This window comes from Athene noctua, chromosome 1 (assembly GCF_965140245.1).
Source record: "Athene noctua chromosome 1, bAthNoc1.hap1.1, whole genome shotgun sequence".
NCBI classification, from domain to species: domain Eukaryota; kingdom Metazoa; phylum Chordata; class Aves; order Strigiformes; family Strigidae; genus Athene; species Athene noctua.
Genome location: NC_134037.1, coordinates 148,877,927 through 148,894,894, shown reverse-complemented (window position 1 = coordinate 148,894,894; position 16,968 = coordinate 148,877,927). Strand labels below are relative to the sequence as shown.

At 39.9% G+C, this 16,968-nt stretch overlaps 1 protein-coding gene across 1 annotated transcript; it reads left to right on the top strand.

The window, feature by feature from the left end:
- The first annotated feature begins 3,218 nt into the window (after positions 1-3,218).
- On the top strand, positions 3,219-15,910 carry CHMP2B (charged multivesicular body protein 2B). Its single transcript, XM_074928721.1, has 6 exons — positions 3,219-3,364; positions 6,508-6,599; positions 9,507-9,701; positions 12,097-12,199; positions 13,219-13,325; positions 13,484-15,910. The coding sequence occupies exons 1-6, from the start codon at positions 3,331-3,333 to the stop codon at positions 13,595-13,597; spliced, it is 645 nt and encodes a 214-aa protein (XP_074784822.1). The 5' UTR covers positions 3,219-3,330; the 3' UTR covers positions 13,598-15,910.
- Positions 15,911-16,968: the final 1,058 nt, after the last annotated feature.

Below are 16,968 nucleotides of genomic sequence, written 5' to 3'. Positions count from 1 at the left end.
CACCTCCTTTCCAGTGTCACCTTTCGCGCCCACCATCACCTCTCCACCCCAGAGAGTGCACTCTAATTTCCAAGTACCATTTACTAATGAATGCAATTAGAGATAACATCATGACACACACACAGACTTCAGCAGAGCCATATATTCAAACACAGACATAACATTCAGCCTGTGCCACCACAGATTCTTACTCAGGAAGGAAATTCAAATGTTGAGTTGAACAGCAGTCTGAGCATCTATAGGGTCTGCAATTCTCTCCCTGTCTTTTCATTTCTGTCCTGCTCCTAACTCAGCCTACCTTCATACGACAAGATACAAGGTGACGTAGCCTTTAGAGCATGATCTCACAAACTCTTACACATGTAAGTGCCACATCATTTGATTTCAGTGGAGCTCCTCCAGGATAAAGTAAAGCATTAGTGAGCCTTTGCAGGGTTTGGAAGATAGCGCATTGCTGAGGCCCCAGACACTTCTCCCCATAACCTATTTTACATGTCAAGTGCTGTGCATTTCAAATAACCATATATTTATACCAGTCTTTGATCATTTATATCATTCAGAGTTCTTTCTGTAATTTTCAACATACTTCATTTTTTACTACACATGGCCTCATTTAATTTCCTTATATATGCAGATGAGAAATTAGACAGGCCCAGAATAGATCAGAGTACTGAATTTGGGTCATAATCCACAAAGCATCCCAAGACGGTCTGCCTTAGCTTGCCAGCGAAAGTTCACTTGCAATGTTCACCCTAGAAAGGGAGATATGGAAGACTAATGACTTTCATTAGACCAGCTGATATCGCCAGAAAGCTTGCAAAGATTTAAAGCATGACCTTGAGAGTTTCTTCAAGATGCATATGCCTGAAAGCTCACCTCTCCTTTTTCTCCTGAGAGTGTATCTGAAAAGTGTTTTTCCAAATTAGCCACTTTATCTACAACTCTAAAGAACAGTATACCGGAAAGCTATGATTTGCAAGGGTCTCTTCATCGCAGCCATTTCATCTGAGTACCTGACTGTGACTGAACTTAGTCCCCTGGTTTAAATTAACAATGTTCTTAAATACTCTAATGGAGCAATGCTAAAGTAGCTTATATGTTTCTTTGAAAACAAACACATGCCACCTTTTTCAAAGTACAACTCTAGAATACAGACCAGTCTTCCCACTGTTAATCTGCTTTTATTATCCAATTCACTGTTCATACTTTGATTTGAAGGTGCTCAATTTTAAATTAATACAGGATATCATATCATCCTTCTGAACCAGTTTTTGTGTCCCGCTATGCTCAGTATCCAACAAACAGAAAATACACAGTCCCTGCTTTTGTTTGCTACTGATACTTGCATACAGTCACTAAAGAAAGGTTATTTATTTCATCTGGTTAATTTTTAAAGTTTGTCTATAGCATAAAGGATTAAGATACTCTCTTTACATTTTGGTTTGCAAATAGATCCTGAAACAGGGCATTGAGAATCTAAAAGAAACACTGACCTTTAAGCATTATTCTTTTAAAGGATGAATTCAAGGCCTTCTCTAATCCTATCGCTACTACCAAAAAGATCCAAATCAACCATCCCAGCATTCAGGCTTATAGCACAAAAAAGTAAGTCTTGGCAAGCAATAACTCAGACATACTTTATTTATTGCAGTCATGAAGCCTGTTATGGACATCTTTGTTTACCTCATCACAAGTAAACATTCATGAAGAAATGTTGTGGAAAAATGCTTCTCTGGTCTCACAGCTAATTAGCTCAGTTTAAGAGTACCCCATAGTTAAGCTGCCCCACCTCTCTCTCAAGGAAAGTGGGGAACTGAATTCAAATTTCAAGCTCTCTCCTCCCCTTCATCTGTGCATTTTCAAAGCCAGGATTTCAGTTTTGCTTACTAACTCATCTCTGACTGATCTGACCTAATAGACAATCAGACATACAGGAATAAACTTGTAGAGGGTATTTTATTTAATTTATCTCATAGTGAATTGCTAAACTTCCATAGTTTCTACATCATCACACATGATCTAGATTTCAGTCTAGCATCATCAGTGAAAAATAACTAAAAAGCCACATGAAAAACAATGAAAACTTGCTGTTTGCAATATAGCACTTTCAGGAAATCAAGAAATAATGACACCAAATACATGTTTTGTACCTTTCTGTGTCCACATACATCTTTAGATTGCTATTATAATATTCTAATAGACTGTTTTCCATGCAAGGTTATAAAAGTGTGGTTTATTTGGGTACTGCTACCATAAAACTACAATTCTTCCTCAGGTTAAATTTATATCTAGCTATCAAAATGCACTACTAGGTTCCAATCACTTATTTTTCCTTGTAAATTAACATAAACCCCCCAGCACTTTAACATGAAAGTATATCTAGCTAGTATTCAAATCAATGGCTCTGTATTTCATACTATAGATTCTTTTTCATTTTCTAAGGCCCTGATGTGTACGTAGGCAATAGCCAATGATGAAACCACAGCTACGTTATAAACTACCTTATTAAAAATTAAGGACTGTAATTAGACACTCAAAACCAAAAAAAAATATTATTCCTTTTTCCATACTCTTACATCTTGTGCACCACAGCAGCTGTGATCCTCAGACAAAGGCTTGTCTCAGAAAATCGAGGTGCTATCGGTTCCCTAGACACGGCAACGGCTCAGGATGAGGGTCCAAAGCTGGGGTGCTCCTTAACAACAACAACAAAAAAACCCAAGCCGCAACCCCGCGGTGTACTCGCAAAGGCTGGTGGAGCCAGCCCAGCACACGCCTCGCCAGGAACACGCGTGTGCCCAGCGCTCCACGCATCGCGGGCAGAAACTAACCCCACGCGGAACGTTTAGTTGCGATCTAAGCTCGAACCCCTGCAGCTGCCCACGCGGGAAGTTGCACGGGGAGAGGCGGCGAACCCGAAGAGCGCTACACTGCTGAATTTAATTAATTTTTAATAATTAAATACACACGAAGAAAACCTAAACCATGCGTGGAGCGGCAGGAAGCCACGGCGGGGCGGCCGCCTCGGCCGCACACCACCGCCTCCGGGGGGCACTTCCCCGCACTCCCCCGTCCCCCCGCCGCGGCAGCCCCGGCCGGCAGCGCCTCCCGGGCCCCGCACGCCCAGCGGCCGCCCCCGGGGTAGGCGGGGGCAGCGCGGCCGCCCGGCCCGGCCCGGCCCGGCCCCGTCCCCGTCCCGCCCCTCGCCGGCGGGGAGGCGGAGCCGGGCGGGACTGCGCGGCCCGGCCGCTTCCTGGTCACCTGAGGAGGAGGCAGGAGCCCGCTGAGGCGGCGGAGGGGGTCCCGGCAGCTCCGGGTTTGGCTGCCGCCATGGTCTCACTCTTCAAGAAGAAGACTGTGGACGGTGAGCGGGGCGCGGGACCGCCAGCGCCCCGGGCAGGGTCCCGCCACCCCTCTGGCAGCCCGAGGGCGGCTGCCGCCAGCCCTCGCACGGTTCCGGGCGCGGAGCTGGCCCCGGCCCGGGCTCGGACGGGGGGAGCGAGAGCCCGGGGGTGGTGGCGGTGCCTGCGGGGCGGCCTCGGGGCCTGTGTCCCGGCGGAGCGGAAACTCGGGAGGGAGAGGAGGAGGCCCCGGCCCGCCCGGGGTGACTCACCGGCGGCGCTCGGACCGGGCGGGGTGGCGGGGAGAGTCGCCGGGCCGGGCCGGGCCAGCCCCCTGCGACAGCGAGGCGGGGGAGTCCCGGGGCATCGGGCCCTGTGGGGCGGCCGGGGCCAGGGGCGGGAGCCGGGCCCCGCTGATGCCGGTCTGCGGTGAGGGAGGAGGAGGAATGTCTCTTGTTGTCAGCGAGGGAACAAAACAGGCCGGCGGGGAGTTGCTGGAGCCGAGAGCGAGCAGGGAGGCGAGCGGTGCCGCTCTGCGGGAGCGGGCTTCTGCGGCGGCCGAGGGCGGCCGCGGGCCCCGGGAGCCGCTGCGCGCCTGCGGGGAGCAGCGGGACCCGCCGCCGCCTGCGCCCTCGGCTCTCTACGCGGGTCTCGAAACAAGTTGGTCTTGATGGTTTTGTGGCCATTCTGCCAGCAAAACGCTTTGAAGTTACGCGGAAATAACGCTCTCCGAAGTAAAGCCAAAAAAGATCGCTTACCTGACAGCAGCCCTGGGGGCGGCGGCAGCCCCCCAAGGCGGTGTGTGCGCCACAGGCCGGCTGTGGGGCAGAGGCTGGCCGGGGGCTGGCGAGCCCCAGAGCTGGCTAGCTGGCATGTTGGGTGCCCTGTGCCAAATCCGGTGGGTCCTCCTTCGAAAAAAGCTCGCCAAAAATGACGCAGTGCATCCACCAATTGTGTGTCACCGAGGGAGAATACGTGTGATTCCCACTCGGCTCTTCCCATGGTTGGTGCAACACCTGAGTGGGGAGGAAGGGCGACATGGCGCTGAGCTTCCATGGGCGGGTTGAAGGAGCCCAGGCAAGCCCTGCTGTGGGTGTCTCTTGTCCAACCTGCTTTAAGGAATGGAGGTGCTTCCTCCTTACCCTGGCGTGCGAGGCCACAGCGTGACACACGGGAGTGGTGATCGGCAAAAGGCTGGATTAGGAATACCCCGTCATCTGCGTCAGTTATCACAGAGAAACAAGAGCAAAGTTCTCATCTTGGCTGTCACAAAAAAACAAATGAAAGGGCCTGTTAACTGCAGATAGCTGTTGGTTTTAGTTATTGCTATCCTTAATTTGAGCCACTATGTGAGAACAGAAACAACAGAAATAAGCATTGTGCTTACGCTTATTGTCTCCTGATTTAAGAACAGTTCTTGTTCCTTATCCTCTTGAAGTTCCTACTTAAGCTTTCTGCACTGAGGGATTATTTTTTTTAATAGTTATTGTAGTTAGAAAAGACAGTCTGGTATGTAGCTATTAAGCTGTTTCTTTCATTTTTGCAAGTGCAGCTGTGCAAGTAATATACATTTGTCTACCTTCAAAACTATTTGCCTTCAGCATTGTTTTCAGAATAATTTTCACTGCTGCTTTGCTGGTGTGAAGAACACAATGTTGTAATCCATGTCATCTTCCAGCTTTTCGTTATTGCCCATTGAAAAGTCTACATGTCCTGAAGATGCTTTTTATGTAGTTCTTGGAGGAGTAGTAGCACTGTAAAAACTGGTCTCTCTTTCACAGAGTTTGTTTGGAGTATGTATTTATTTGGCTAAACCCAATTGTTTGGAGGGGGTGGTATATATGCCCTCTAAAATGCCCCTGAAGGCTTGGGGTTTTTCTGATTCAAACCTATTAATGTTGAAATAATTTCGACAATGGATATTTTACAGCATTTCTGATTGTGGGAATGAAGAATGCAAATGCTTCTTTCTGTTTGTAGAAAAATTGTCACAAGCCTTAAAAAATAAAAAGGTGACTGTCGTTTCTAGAATTTATCTAGAATTTATCCTTCATGCCTTTATTTATTAGTAACTCTGCCAGTTTGTATTGGTTTTTACACGCTTCAAACTTTCTAAGTACAACAGCAGCACCCTACCATGATGTTACTTCTGTGGGTTAGATGAAGAAGCTCTAAAGTCACAAAGTTATGTGACAGTCTGCTCCTTCTAAACTCCCAACCAAAGTTTATCTAAGGTCATGTAGACTCATACATTAGTAAATTAATCTCTTCCTATAAGTACTAATGTCTTTCCTCTATAAAGGTTAGAGGCTGCAGAGTGCCCTGCCTTTGGCCATGGGAATCACACCTATGCATGTACTGTAAATTCTAACAAAAGTTAATTGCAACTAGCGTGATTGATGCCTAAATAATATTTGCTTTAATAAATGGATGTTACTAGTAAATTTCTAAATAGTACAGTGGCAAAACTCCTATGAAGTTTCACCTGACAGATGGCTATGTCAGTTGTCAGGAAACAAATTTACTATAAAGGCCTCCACTTTCTTATCTTAATATTCTCAAGCATCTGCTAGTTGAAAAAGTTTGAACACTATTTCTTTGTAGCCTGACTTGAAGTTGAGCTGCACAGATATGGTACATTTGTGGAGGAGAGTAATCTCCGTCAAACCAGAATAAGGACAGAAAAGAGCAGGATCCAGAACTTGCATCTAGGAGTCCCTGTTTTAATGGACTTGGGAACTCCTTAATTGCTCTGAGATCTCATATATAAGGTTTCTTCAGCTGATCTACCTGTTGCAGTTAGGTCTGACTGGTGGAAAACCAGTGGGCTCACAGTGAATATGTTACTGTAGCTGCGTTAGGGCTGAACTTGCAGAAAAGTGTGAGTACCTACCTTCTGCTGTTTGGTTAAGGCTCTTGCTATGGTTATGGTGCAAAGAAGCATACTAGGTAAAATAGCCTTTTTGTTATGGGATATGGCCTATGCTGCCGAAACATAATCGTGTACGTGAAATTGTATTTTGCTAATATTTCATATATTTGGAGTGCTGACAGTTCATTCTGAATGGAGGCTGTCAAACATACTGAATTTCTTCAGATTGCTTATCAGATAAGATGTTTATGTATTATTGAAAACTTTTCCCAGCTATAAATATTTTCTTTCCAGATATAATAAAGGAGCAAAATCGAGAGTTAAGAGGTACACAGAGGGCTATAACCAGAGATAGAGCAGCACTTGAAAAACAGGAAAAACAACTGGTAAGTAGAGCAGGGAACTTTTATTTTACTCTTTAAAAACAAAAACATACCTCCGGTGTAATAGAAAACTTGCAAAGCACTGAAGATACAACTCAATGTATACTAATTGAACACTGAAAAACTTGTCTTCCCCTTTTTAACTTTTCAGTTATTAAAAAATTTAGTATCTAAAAGTGATTCTCAGTCTCTAACATAGGAAAAGCCTGAAACAATTTGCTTAGATTAAATAACTGCATTCATTTTTCTCTTCCATTCTTAGCATTCTCTATCCTTCAGAAGGTTTTTTTCTAACAGGCTTATAAATCAGTGGTCTTGTGGTGGAAAAACTAAAAGAAGTGTCACTGCTATCATATGTTACCATGACTCTCCAGTGGGAGGGAGTACTTAGAAAAACCATAGGGTATCATGAATACCCCATAGGATTGTCACTTTCATTCACGTAGAAATTCCCTAAAATGAGGTTATAATAGTAAAACTATATGCCTAAATTTAAGATCTATTTAAAAATTAGTGTGTGTGAGCTATCAAGTATTCTGTGAATGGATGCTGCACCTGTGTGGCAGTATAATTGGATAAATGGTTGTGACAGATGGTGGGGTTTGATGCATGAAGACATGCTCAGACTGTGGGAAAAGCTATGCAAATCCAGCCAGTGTTTCAGAAGCCATTGAGGTGTTGTTTTATGGCAGCAGGTCGCATGAATACCAAGAGCTGGGAATAACAAACTAAAAGAGGTCAGATAAATTGTTTCTGGAAGCCCTGAATGTATAAGATATAATATGCTGCTCATAGATAAGGTATTCTTCAGTATGAAATATTCTGATTCTGGAAATAATCTTAATTTTCATGAATACTCACGCTGAAGTTTTGATTACTTACTACAGTAAATTATTTTAGAAATGTTGGATTTCTGAGGAGAAGACGCAAGGAGAAGTAAAATAAGTCTTTGAAAAAGTTAGAATTTGCTGTTAGGATAGGAGAATCAATGGACAATAAATAGTAGCTTTCAGAATCAGATCAGGTGAAAAAGGATCAAAGGCTTGTCAGTTAATCTCAGAACATTTTGTTACGTACTTTCTTCAGAGAGACTTTTTTCTTTAACTATGAGGTACTGCTCTGAGAAAACTGAGTTATATAAATACTATGTATAAAAATACCCTTAAAGTATGCAGACAGTTCTGTTTCAGTTCAGTAACCTCATATGTCTATATGAATTCTGATTATTTTTTTTCCAGAAGAACTTGACTGACTTTAATAAGCTTGTCCCAAACCTCTCAAAACTCAATAATGTATTGCAGCACTCTACAAAAATTCTTCTTAATTAAGAATAAAATCATCAATATATAGGGTTTGATTCCTGCAGCTGGATTATCTGCAGTGATTTGGCAATGATTGGTATAGATTTGTATTTTGCTTTGAAAATTGGGTTATAAATGCTACTTAGGTATTTCATCTCAGTGAGAATATCCCTATTTTTCAAGTATTTGCTATTAAAACTAGGGTGCAAACTGGTGTTTGCTAGTGTGAAAGCTAATCCCTCCTTTCCTTCATAATACTTCAAGTATGAAAAAAAGGAGGTAATATTCTGGACATGCTATAGAAATTTTTTAATGTGGTCTCTATGAGCTACTTACAAAGAGGACAGCTTTACATGTATTTCGGCCTCTAATGTTTGAAGAGCTTCATGCTCTTAATTTGCCAATCTGTACCTTCTTGGATTAAAATAGTATGTATGACACAGCCTTCTGGAAATCATGGATTTACAGAGAAGATCTTGTGCCAGTGCCATATCTATAGTAAACTTGACCATGATCTTTCCTAGTAGTAAAACTAATGTGGTGAGTCAGTTTACCCTTGCCTTTAAACAGGACTGGTTTGCATACATATCTTCCTATAAGTGCAGTTTTCTGGACTACCAGTGCATATAAAGTGAAGCAACTGTACTCCTGTAGCAGGTAGATTCTGTTGAAGAATCACGGGAAAAAGCTGGTCTTTAAAGGCTGCTTTTACTTAATGGTAAAAATCAAAATGTATGATTGGACATATACAAAGAATGGAGATACTACAGCAAGCCCTCCTTAAAAAGGCTAAAAAGGAAAAATTACTTGAAAAGTTTACATTACCAAGTCACAAATCAGAAGGCATAGTTCAAAAAATTCCAGCTGACAGGATGATTTGTGCCTCATTTTTTCCTGGTACTTCTGGGCTAAATAGTTTGCTGTTTCTCCTTAAATTGATAAATTGGGATTTGGGGTTTTTTTGCAAGCCAGAATTGTCTGTCTTAAGGTTTAAGCATATGTTGTTGTAGACAAATTATACCACTTTCATTATGTGCTAGGTTAAGTCCAGCTAAGTTATGTGCGTAAACAGCCTGTAATTATTGGTCATCTAACTTTATCTACTTTGTTCCCCGAAGGTTATGAGATTCTCTCGAAGCTGCAAAATTGTTAAAAAGAACCTATGAACTCCCCATTTCTTCCATGGGTGATGTGGCTTGATTGTCCATCAATGCAAGAAATCAAAGATTCATGACACTAATAGTTAGCTGGCCATAATAATTTCTTCACTTCCTGGGTTGTTGTTTGGTTTGGGTTTTTTTAAGTGTTACTCCCTATTCTGATATGGAATTGAATGTGGACATATAAGTGAATGTGACATTATGCAGAAGGTGAAGTCTTTTAGGGAACTCTGTGCTACCATACTATAATTCGGTTTCATTCTGTTTTTTCCTTCTCGTCAAATCATAACAGCATTGCATTTATTCTACTAAATAACCTTGGTAGAAAAGCAAGGAATACTATTTACATAACTTTATCTTTAAAAAAATCAAGAGGATAGTTAACTTTTGGAATTTGTTAGCGTTGAATGAAAATTCTGTGGAATTAATCTTATACCTTTTTTTAACAGGAACTAGAAATAAAGAAAATGGCTAAGACTGGTAACAAAGAAGCCTGTAAAGTGCTAGCAAAACAGCTTGTACAACTGCGGAAGCAGAAAAATAGAACGTACGCTGTTAGCTCTCAAGTCATTTCTATGTCCACTCAAACAAAGGTCATGAACTCTCAGATGAAGATGGCAGGAGCTATGTCAACTACAGCAAAAGTAAGGCGTTACAAGACTTTCTTTTACATTAAAATGCAACACATGGTTGCAAAAGTTCTGTTATTTTGTATAAGATAATTAGAGGGATAAAACTTACTGCTTAATACCCCAAATAGTGTTGAGGATACAGTAGGGACAAGTAATTTTATTCACATTATGAAACTTTTCTCTAGTCAGTCCAGCCAGTTAGCACCTAACTAAGCAAATTTTCTTGAGCTACACATCTGTCAAATGTTTATGTGATTAAAATAAACTCTAATGCTAATGAAGAACTATTGTAATACATCAAAAAACCCCAAACCATGCTGCTACAGTGTCTTGCCTGTATATCTTGTCACAAGCAATTTTTATTGGGGAAAAAGTAGGACATGCTTCATCTAGAAATCAAGGCAGTGTGTCACAGTAGCTCTATGGCTTTTGCAAAAAGTAGGTTATTGCTTTGGATCTTAAGTTCCTAAGGAAGTCTAATCATTCTCACTCTCCATGGTCTAAGGAAACAGTATTGCATTAAGTTCTCTCACAAATCTCATCTCATAAGAGAGTCTGAAAAATCCATTATCTGAGTTGGTTGTGAACTTTCCCCTGTTTCCCTGAATTGATAAATAGGAAGTTTGCTTTTGGCAACTAGGATTGTTTAGCCTGAGGTGTAAGGAACAGAATTAGCGTGCATCATTGTAGACAAGTTGTACTTTTACAACAGTCCAAGTTAAATCCAGTTACAGTAATGCAACACAATTTAGTGTGGAAAGTAATTACTGCTAAGGCTTCGCTGTCAGATATCTTTAGAAGCAATGTGTTGACAGGTATCAGCTGTTCAGTGATACAGAGTTGTGGCTTGGTAGCAAACTTTCCATCCTCCATGGCTAACCCACAGAGCAGGGAGGGGCTTGTCTGACTGTACAACTGATCAAATCAAACAGCTTGGTATTCTTACGACAGTGTTGCATGCGAACAAGTTGGTCTTGCTTTTTAATTACTACACGGTTGACTTGTTTTTATCTATGAGATGTCTTGGATTATATTTCTCAAAACCAGAGTGTCACTAGACTAAGTATAAAGGTTAAGTCAGTAGAAAAACCAAAAATACTGAAAAATAAATTAACCAGCATCCAGAAAAGTGATGTTTTTTGAAATGTAGCAGGTACTTATATGGACTAGTTACTATTGGAGAGGAAGGTGTTACATTGTTTTGGTCACTTTTAAAGTGAGTATTTTGCTATATCAACATGGGGAGTCTAAAGAGAAGTATTCAGTTGTTCATTTTTAAGAATAGTTTATAATCTTCATCTCATACAACCATCAATGAAAAATATACATGGAATCAGTTGCTTCAGCAAACAAGACAAATAACACGAATGCAAAGCTTTCAAAGTATTTTCTATATAATTTTTAGCATTTATGGAGCTAATTTGGAACATAGTAGAGTCCAGGTAATTGTTACCTGGTTTTTTTAATTGTGTGTCTGATCCTTATTGTTTGAAGATATATAAACTCTTATCAGTTCAGTGCAAATATTTTTTATGACCATCTATAGTTCTTGTAAAAGAACTATAAAGAACCTACACACTTAAGTACAGGACAACTTTCTAACTTCAAATAATGTGACTGTGAACACAGTCTTTGAAATTCAAGTAACATTAGAAGCATAATATGTTATCACTTTAAACAAACTCAGACATGACTGAGTTACAGTATCTGACTCAGTTGCATTGCTTGTATCTGTATTTAGGTTTTGACATCCCATGAGAGATACAGTAGCTTGTTTCTTAGGAAGAAAGAAATATTAAATACCAGTGCTTGCAAAGACAGTGCTGCATAGCTTTAGTAAAACAGGTGAAGTTTATTACTGTCACAAAAACATTACCTATTAGATAATCCTAATAGGTTCACCCTAAGCTTATCCATACTTCCCGAACACTTCAATATTTGCTTTTCAGAGAAAAGTAATTTTTCCATTAAATTATAACATAAACAATTGTGACTTAATGCCCGTCCTCTAGTGCTGGTTCAAATAAGTGTTCCTTACTGAATAGAAAACCTGCAGCCATTTACCTCTTTAAAGTGTATAGCCTGCAAATTAAGAAATATTATCCAAATCTTTTCTTTTAGATCAGGCAGATTTTTCCTAATATAAGGCCAGGAGAAGGGTCGTGGTGCAAGAAAGATGCATACATTTAAAAGCATATCTATTAGGGTAGTAGATAGTGAAATTTCTTACTAAGTACAGATTGTATTGATCTGTGGTGTATCTACAGTTCTCATGGGGTGTAAAGAGACAAAGAAAGTGAAATTTGGACTGCAGTGTTTTTATTAGAAAAGTCTTATTCCTTCTTAATGTATATATTGGTATATACTAATGTCTCATTCTATGATTTTTTTTTTTAAATATTATTAGACAATGCAGGCAGTTAATAAGAAAATGGATCCACAAAAGACACTACAAACTATGCAGAATTTCCAGAAGGAAAACATGAAGATGGAAATGACTGAAGAAATGAGTAAGTTCTGCACTGCAAGGAACATCCAGCTGCAGCCCACAGTAGGGTAGTCTAGAAATACTGATGATTGACATTTTATTTCTACATTTAAAGAGCAAACAAAACAACGCATGCCTGAACAGGGATGCTGAGCCTTAGGCTTTTTAGTAGCTCTAGATACTAAATCTAGAATGTGTTCCTTCCCATCTTCATGCAAAACACCCACCATGCTTCTTAGAAAGAATATACTGGAAGGGAAGGGGGTTTGAGACCAGTTCGAAACCTTGTAACTGGTAGGGGGACTTGAAAAATTGCCCTTTCTGTAGCCCATAGTTCTGCATGTGCTTTTTCGTCTGGACTGGACACTTAATTTAGCTATTACTGATAGTCTCAGTTTTATATACACGGTGATATGTGATGGTTTTGTCTCCTTTTTTTTATTTCAAGCCACCAACTTCTTGGGGGGTGGCAAGTTTCTTGTTCCTGATTGCACCTGTTCACTGTCACCTAAATAATACCAAACTTCCTCGTGTTTCAAACACAGTCTCCTTCCTATCCCAATCCCTGCTGCTGTGTTGGCCACAGCAAGTAGCATAGACTTGAAACAATATTGTTGAGCAAGATGTGAACACCTCAACTGTGTGAAACTGTATTATTGCAATTCAGAAATTACATGAATAGTTAACAATTTTGCAACTTACTTGGAGGAGGAAGAGGAAAGGGGTTTTTATGGAACTGTAGAAGATGTTTTTAAGAAATGTTAAAATCTAGTAAGGGGGGAGATAGCATAACTGAACTATTTTGGTGAAGGTAAACATTTTTATAAAAGCAGTCATGCCTTACTCTTGTTGCTTTAGCTGTGCTCACAGGCTTTACCAGGCAAAGGTAACAAAGCCTCTCCAATATACAGGTGCTTTCTGTTGGGATCTTATACAGTGCTATTACTACTACATTCTGGGAGGGTTAGAAAGATGGTAATAAGTTATTTTGGTAACCTTCTTGCTTAAGGCAGTGTGCATTTTTTTTTTTTTTTCTCTAAGTTAATGATACTTTGGATGATATTTTTGATGCTTCTGATGAAGAGGAAGAAAGCCAAGATATTGTTAACCAAGTGCTTGATGAGATAGGAATTGAAATCTCTGGAAAGGTATGGATAGTTTTACTCAGTTCATGTGCTTCTTCCCCTTCATTCCCTTTTTAAAAATAGTTTATTCTAGCGGCCTTTATTTTACAGCCTTATTCTAGAAAAGGTCAGCTTGTCATAACATGTATTATTTTGACTGAAGAAAACTTGTCTTCTTCTAGATGGCCAAAGCTCCATCAGCTGCCGGAGGCTTACCATCTGCATCAACATCAAAAGCTGCTACCATATCAGATGAAGAGATTGAACGACAGCTTAAAGCTTTGGGAGTTGATTAACTTGATGGCAGTAAACAGTCTGCCATCTAATTATTCAGCTGCAGACAGATATAAAAGTGCAAATACTCTTACAGTGCAACTGCTGTCTAGGAAAACTCTGAAGCTTCAGAAATGACAACTTGAAGTTGGTACTGGGGGAAGGAGAGAATATTTTGAATCGTTTACAGGGAGAAGTACTCTTGGTGTGTCCATTGCATGGAGTCTTTGTGAGCACTGGACCAACCGGGGATGTAGTTCTAATGATAAATTCATTTATACCTGATCTGAATTTGTCCTCTGAATTCAAAGTTTTCTTCTATCTCAATTCCTGGTCTATCTTTAAAATTAGCTGTTCTGTGGCTGGTGGTGATGCCTTCTAGGACAGCACCTATATAATATATATAATTTTTATAAAACCATTGCTATAGAAACATTCTTAGTCTGTTATCTTAGCACAAATGAAACTTCACCTTTGCTCTTAGTTGGAAAGTATTTTCTTTTGATGACAAATAGCCTTAAAAGTCTAGCAGATTTAGGCAGAAAGAAAAAACATTTTATGTATTGCTTTCAAGTTCCTGTAGTAACTTTGAGTTGATTAAATAATAGCTGGTTATTCTTTTTACCAAAAGGGAAGGATACAGTCCTTGTGCAGTTAATTTTCCTGGAAGAAGATTTAAATTTGTTAGTGAACTTTGTTGCATGAAAGGCACTGATTGAACTCTATCGTACTGTAACATAATTGGTTTCAACAGAATTGCCGTGCCTTTATGTATATAAATCTTGTATCTTTGTGATTTTTTTTCTTCAGAATGAGTCTTTGATAGGTGAGTAATTAAGATGGTTTCACAAAAAACTGTGGTGGGACCTCTGTGTACACTTGATGGGACTCAGTGCTGAAGTTCAGAAATGCAACTTGTGCACTTGCTAAAAGGACACTTGCCCAAAACATTTGTAAATATTTTACAGTATTTCTTAATGGAAGATAACTGTGCATAATTGTATTATTTACTAAGATGCAATTGATCACATTGATAAGTTAAATCTAAGTTTTAGTTTTGAGAACAATTTTGGATGATACCTGATAATTACTTATCTAAACACTATAATAAAAGTGTTCTGGTTCTGTGAAGGTTTTTCACTGGTCTCTGAACTGCACCAACATGATTCTAGCTCTAAGTGGAATGTATTGGACTAATGAAATAAGAACTATTGATATTTTAAATGGATGACAAAGTCTGAGAATGCAGTTCCCAGTTATGACTCCTCAGATGGGCTGAAGTTCTCAGCCCTTACTCTGCTGGAGATTATTTGCCCATCAGTTGTGCTAATTTAGTGGGGCTGTTCAATGAACAGAAACAACAAATTCATCTTGGCTTTAAAAAAAGGAAAGCAAAATACCTCCCAAGAGCGAAACCAGGATAACTGTGAGGGGACCAACTTCATAAAGAGACTTTGCTGCTAGAAAAAATGTAGCAGGAAACCATAACCTCTGTGAATCTACAGTTGTTGCACCATCTGCTTTTTAAAGATTGAAATCAGCAGAGAAGGAAGAAATGTAGGTGAGCCTTCATCTGGTTTTTGGCCTAGAAATGCAGGAGTTCTTTCTCTTTGAAGGAAGTAATAGACAGACTATGAATCTATGAGGTAGTGGGTTGGAACGTGTAAGTTTATATATTGCATGTATCTGATATGAGGTGAATTTTTTTTTTACTAGTTATTTTGTAAAAATCTAATAAAAGGCTTTTTATTCCGCAATGACTTTGTCCTCTGTAGGGCTAGTCTCTTAGTGGGCTTGCTTTGGATTCCTGTTAGCTCTGATAAATTTTCCTTTGACCTGAGCTATAAAGCAGCATAATATTTTTTGTAGTTGCTTGTGGGCCTTTGGCTTAAACTCAACATTCAGTGAAGACTTAATGAAGTATGCATTCCCTTCTGCCTGTAAGTGGGTGCACAAGTACTGTTCTTAGGCACTGAAGGAGAAACCATAATGTGAAATTAGTTAGGTATAAAACTACTGATTGATTATATTTTGCTTGAACACCAAGGCTTATGCCCTTTCTGAATTAAGTGTGCACTTTATCCTTTAAATGACTGTCAACATTGGATGTAATTCTACTGTGAATTCTTTCTACTATCTATGGGGTCTTTGATGAACAGGAATAAAGGCATTGCTTTTTGGTGTTAGAAAGACTGCTGAACTAGGGCTGCTGTCAATATCCATCTGGTGTTCCTGTTAACAGTTACCTTGTAAGTTCTACAGCTCTGATCTGTATAAAAATCTTTCAGTAGCAGAGTGAGCAGGCTTGCTTATATTTATTTCAATTATAGTTGGTATGTTGTAGCTGTCTATAACAGAATTGCATCCCCTACTTAGAAACAGATTCCTATTAAATCACTCTTAGCAGACTAAAAAACTACTCACTCAATCCTTAAACTCCTTTATCATTGGTGACACCTTAATAGTAATGAATCTGAAAGTCCTGCATCCAAGAACAACAATGCAGTCGTGCACGCAGCTAAGAATGGCTTTACTGGGGCAGACTGAATCCTGCTCCAGAAGTACTCATAAGCAATGCCCAGGAAAATATGAAAACAAGATAAATGTAGATAATTCTTCCAACCTCTAACTATTTTCAATTCAGAGCCCTTCCAGAGCCATATGTAAATTCCTCTATATAAAACAGCCTTGAGTGGCTTTGTCATCTGTGAATTTGTCCATCTTAGCAAACTGTCACCCACCTTTCTTAGAAGAGGATTTCCACGGATCTGTCCCCACCACATTAAGAGCCACCACTTTTTTCTTTAGATTCTTTCCAGTTTCATGTCTACTCCCAGGTCTTACATTAGGCAAGATGGTAAACAGCTTGCCTCCATCCAAGCCTTTCAATACAGCTTATAATTCGGTAGACCACTAGCATTCAGTGTACACACGTTAAATCTAGAACAGTTACTCACCTTTGGTCATGACCTTTGCTTCTGTAGGAGTCTTTTGTAGGTGTGTTCTGTCCTTCATATGAGGGGGACAGAGTGCTACAAAGTACTTTGGAGGCAGGTGAACCACAGATTTATACATTGTCATAACGTCTTGTTTTGTCCTTTATTTTAGTTTTAACACCCTGCCTAAACTTACTATGGGAAAAGTAAGAGCAAGGAAAAAAAACACAAAGACATCAAAGAAAAATAGCGTAGCCCACATTAGTCAAATGGCAAACTAAACTCTTGCAGGTTTATAAAGCTGCCCCTCAAAAGTCTTAATCTAGGGGTTTTTCCCCAATCAAGAGGGGTTGATGGCCATTGCCCAGTAAGTTATTCCTACAAAAAAAAAATTAATTGCCACTTTCTCTAAGTCTAATGGCTGCAGCACATTAAATTGATTTCATCCAGCATTTTTT

Excerpts from the sequence above, each read along its gene's own strand:
- CHMP2B (XM_074928721.1), top strand. The coding sequence starts at position 3,331 with ATGGTCTCACTCTTCAAGAAGAAGACTGTGGACG. Across the intron at positions 3,365-6,507 it reads CAAGAAGAAGACTGTGGACG|ATATAATAAAGGAGCAAAAT; the intron begins GTGAGCGGGGCG and ends TTTTCTTTCCAG. Across the intron at positions 6,600-9,506 it reads AAAAACAGGAAAAACAACTG|GAACTAGAAATAAAGAAAAT; the intron begins GTAAGTAGAGCA and ends TTTTTTTAACAG.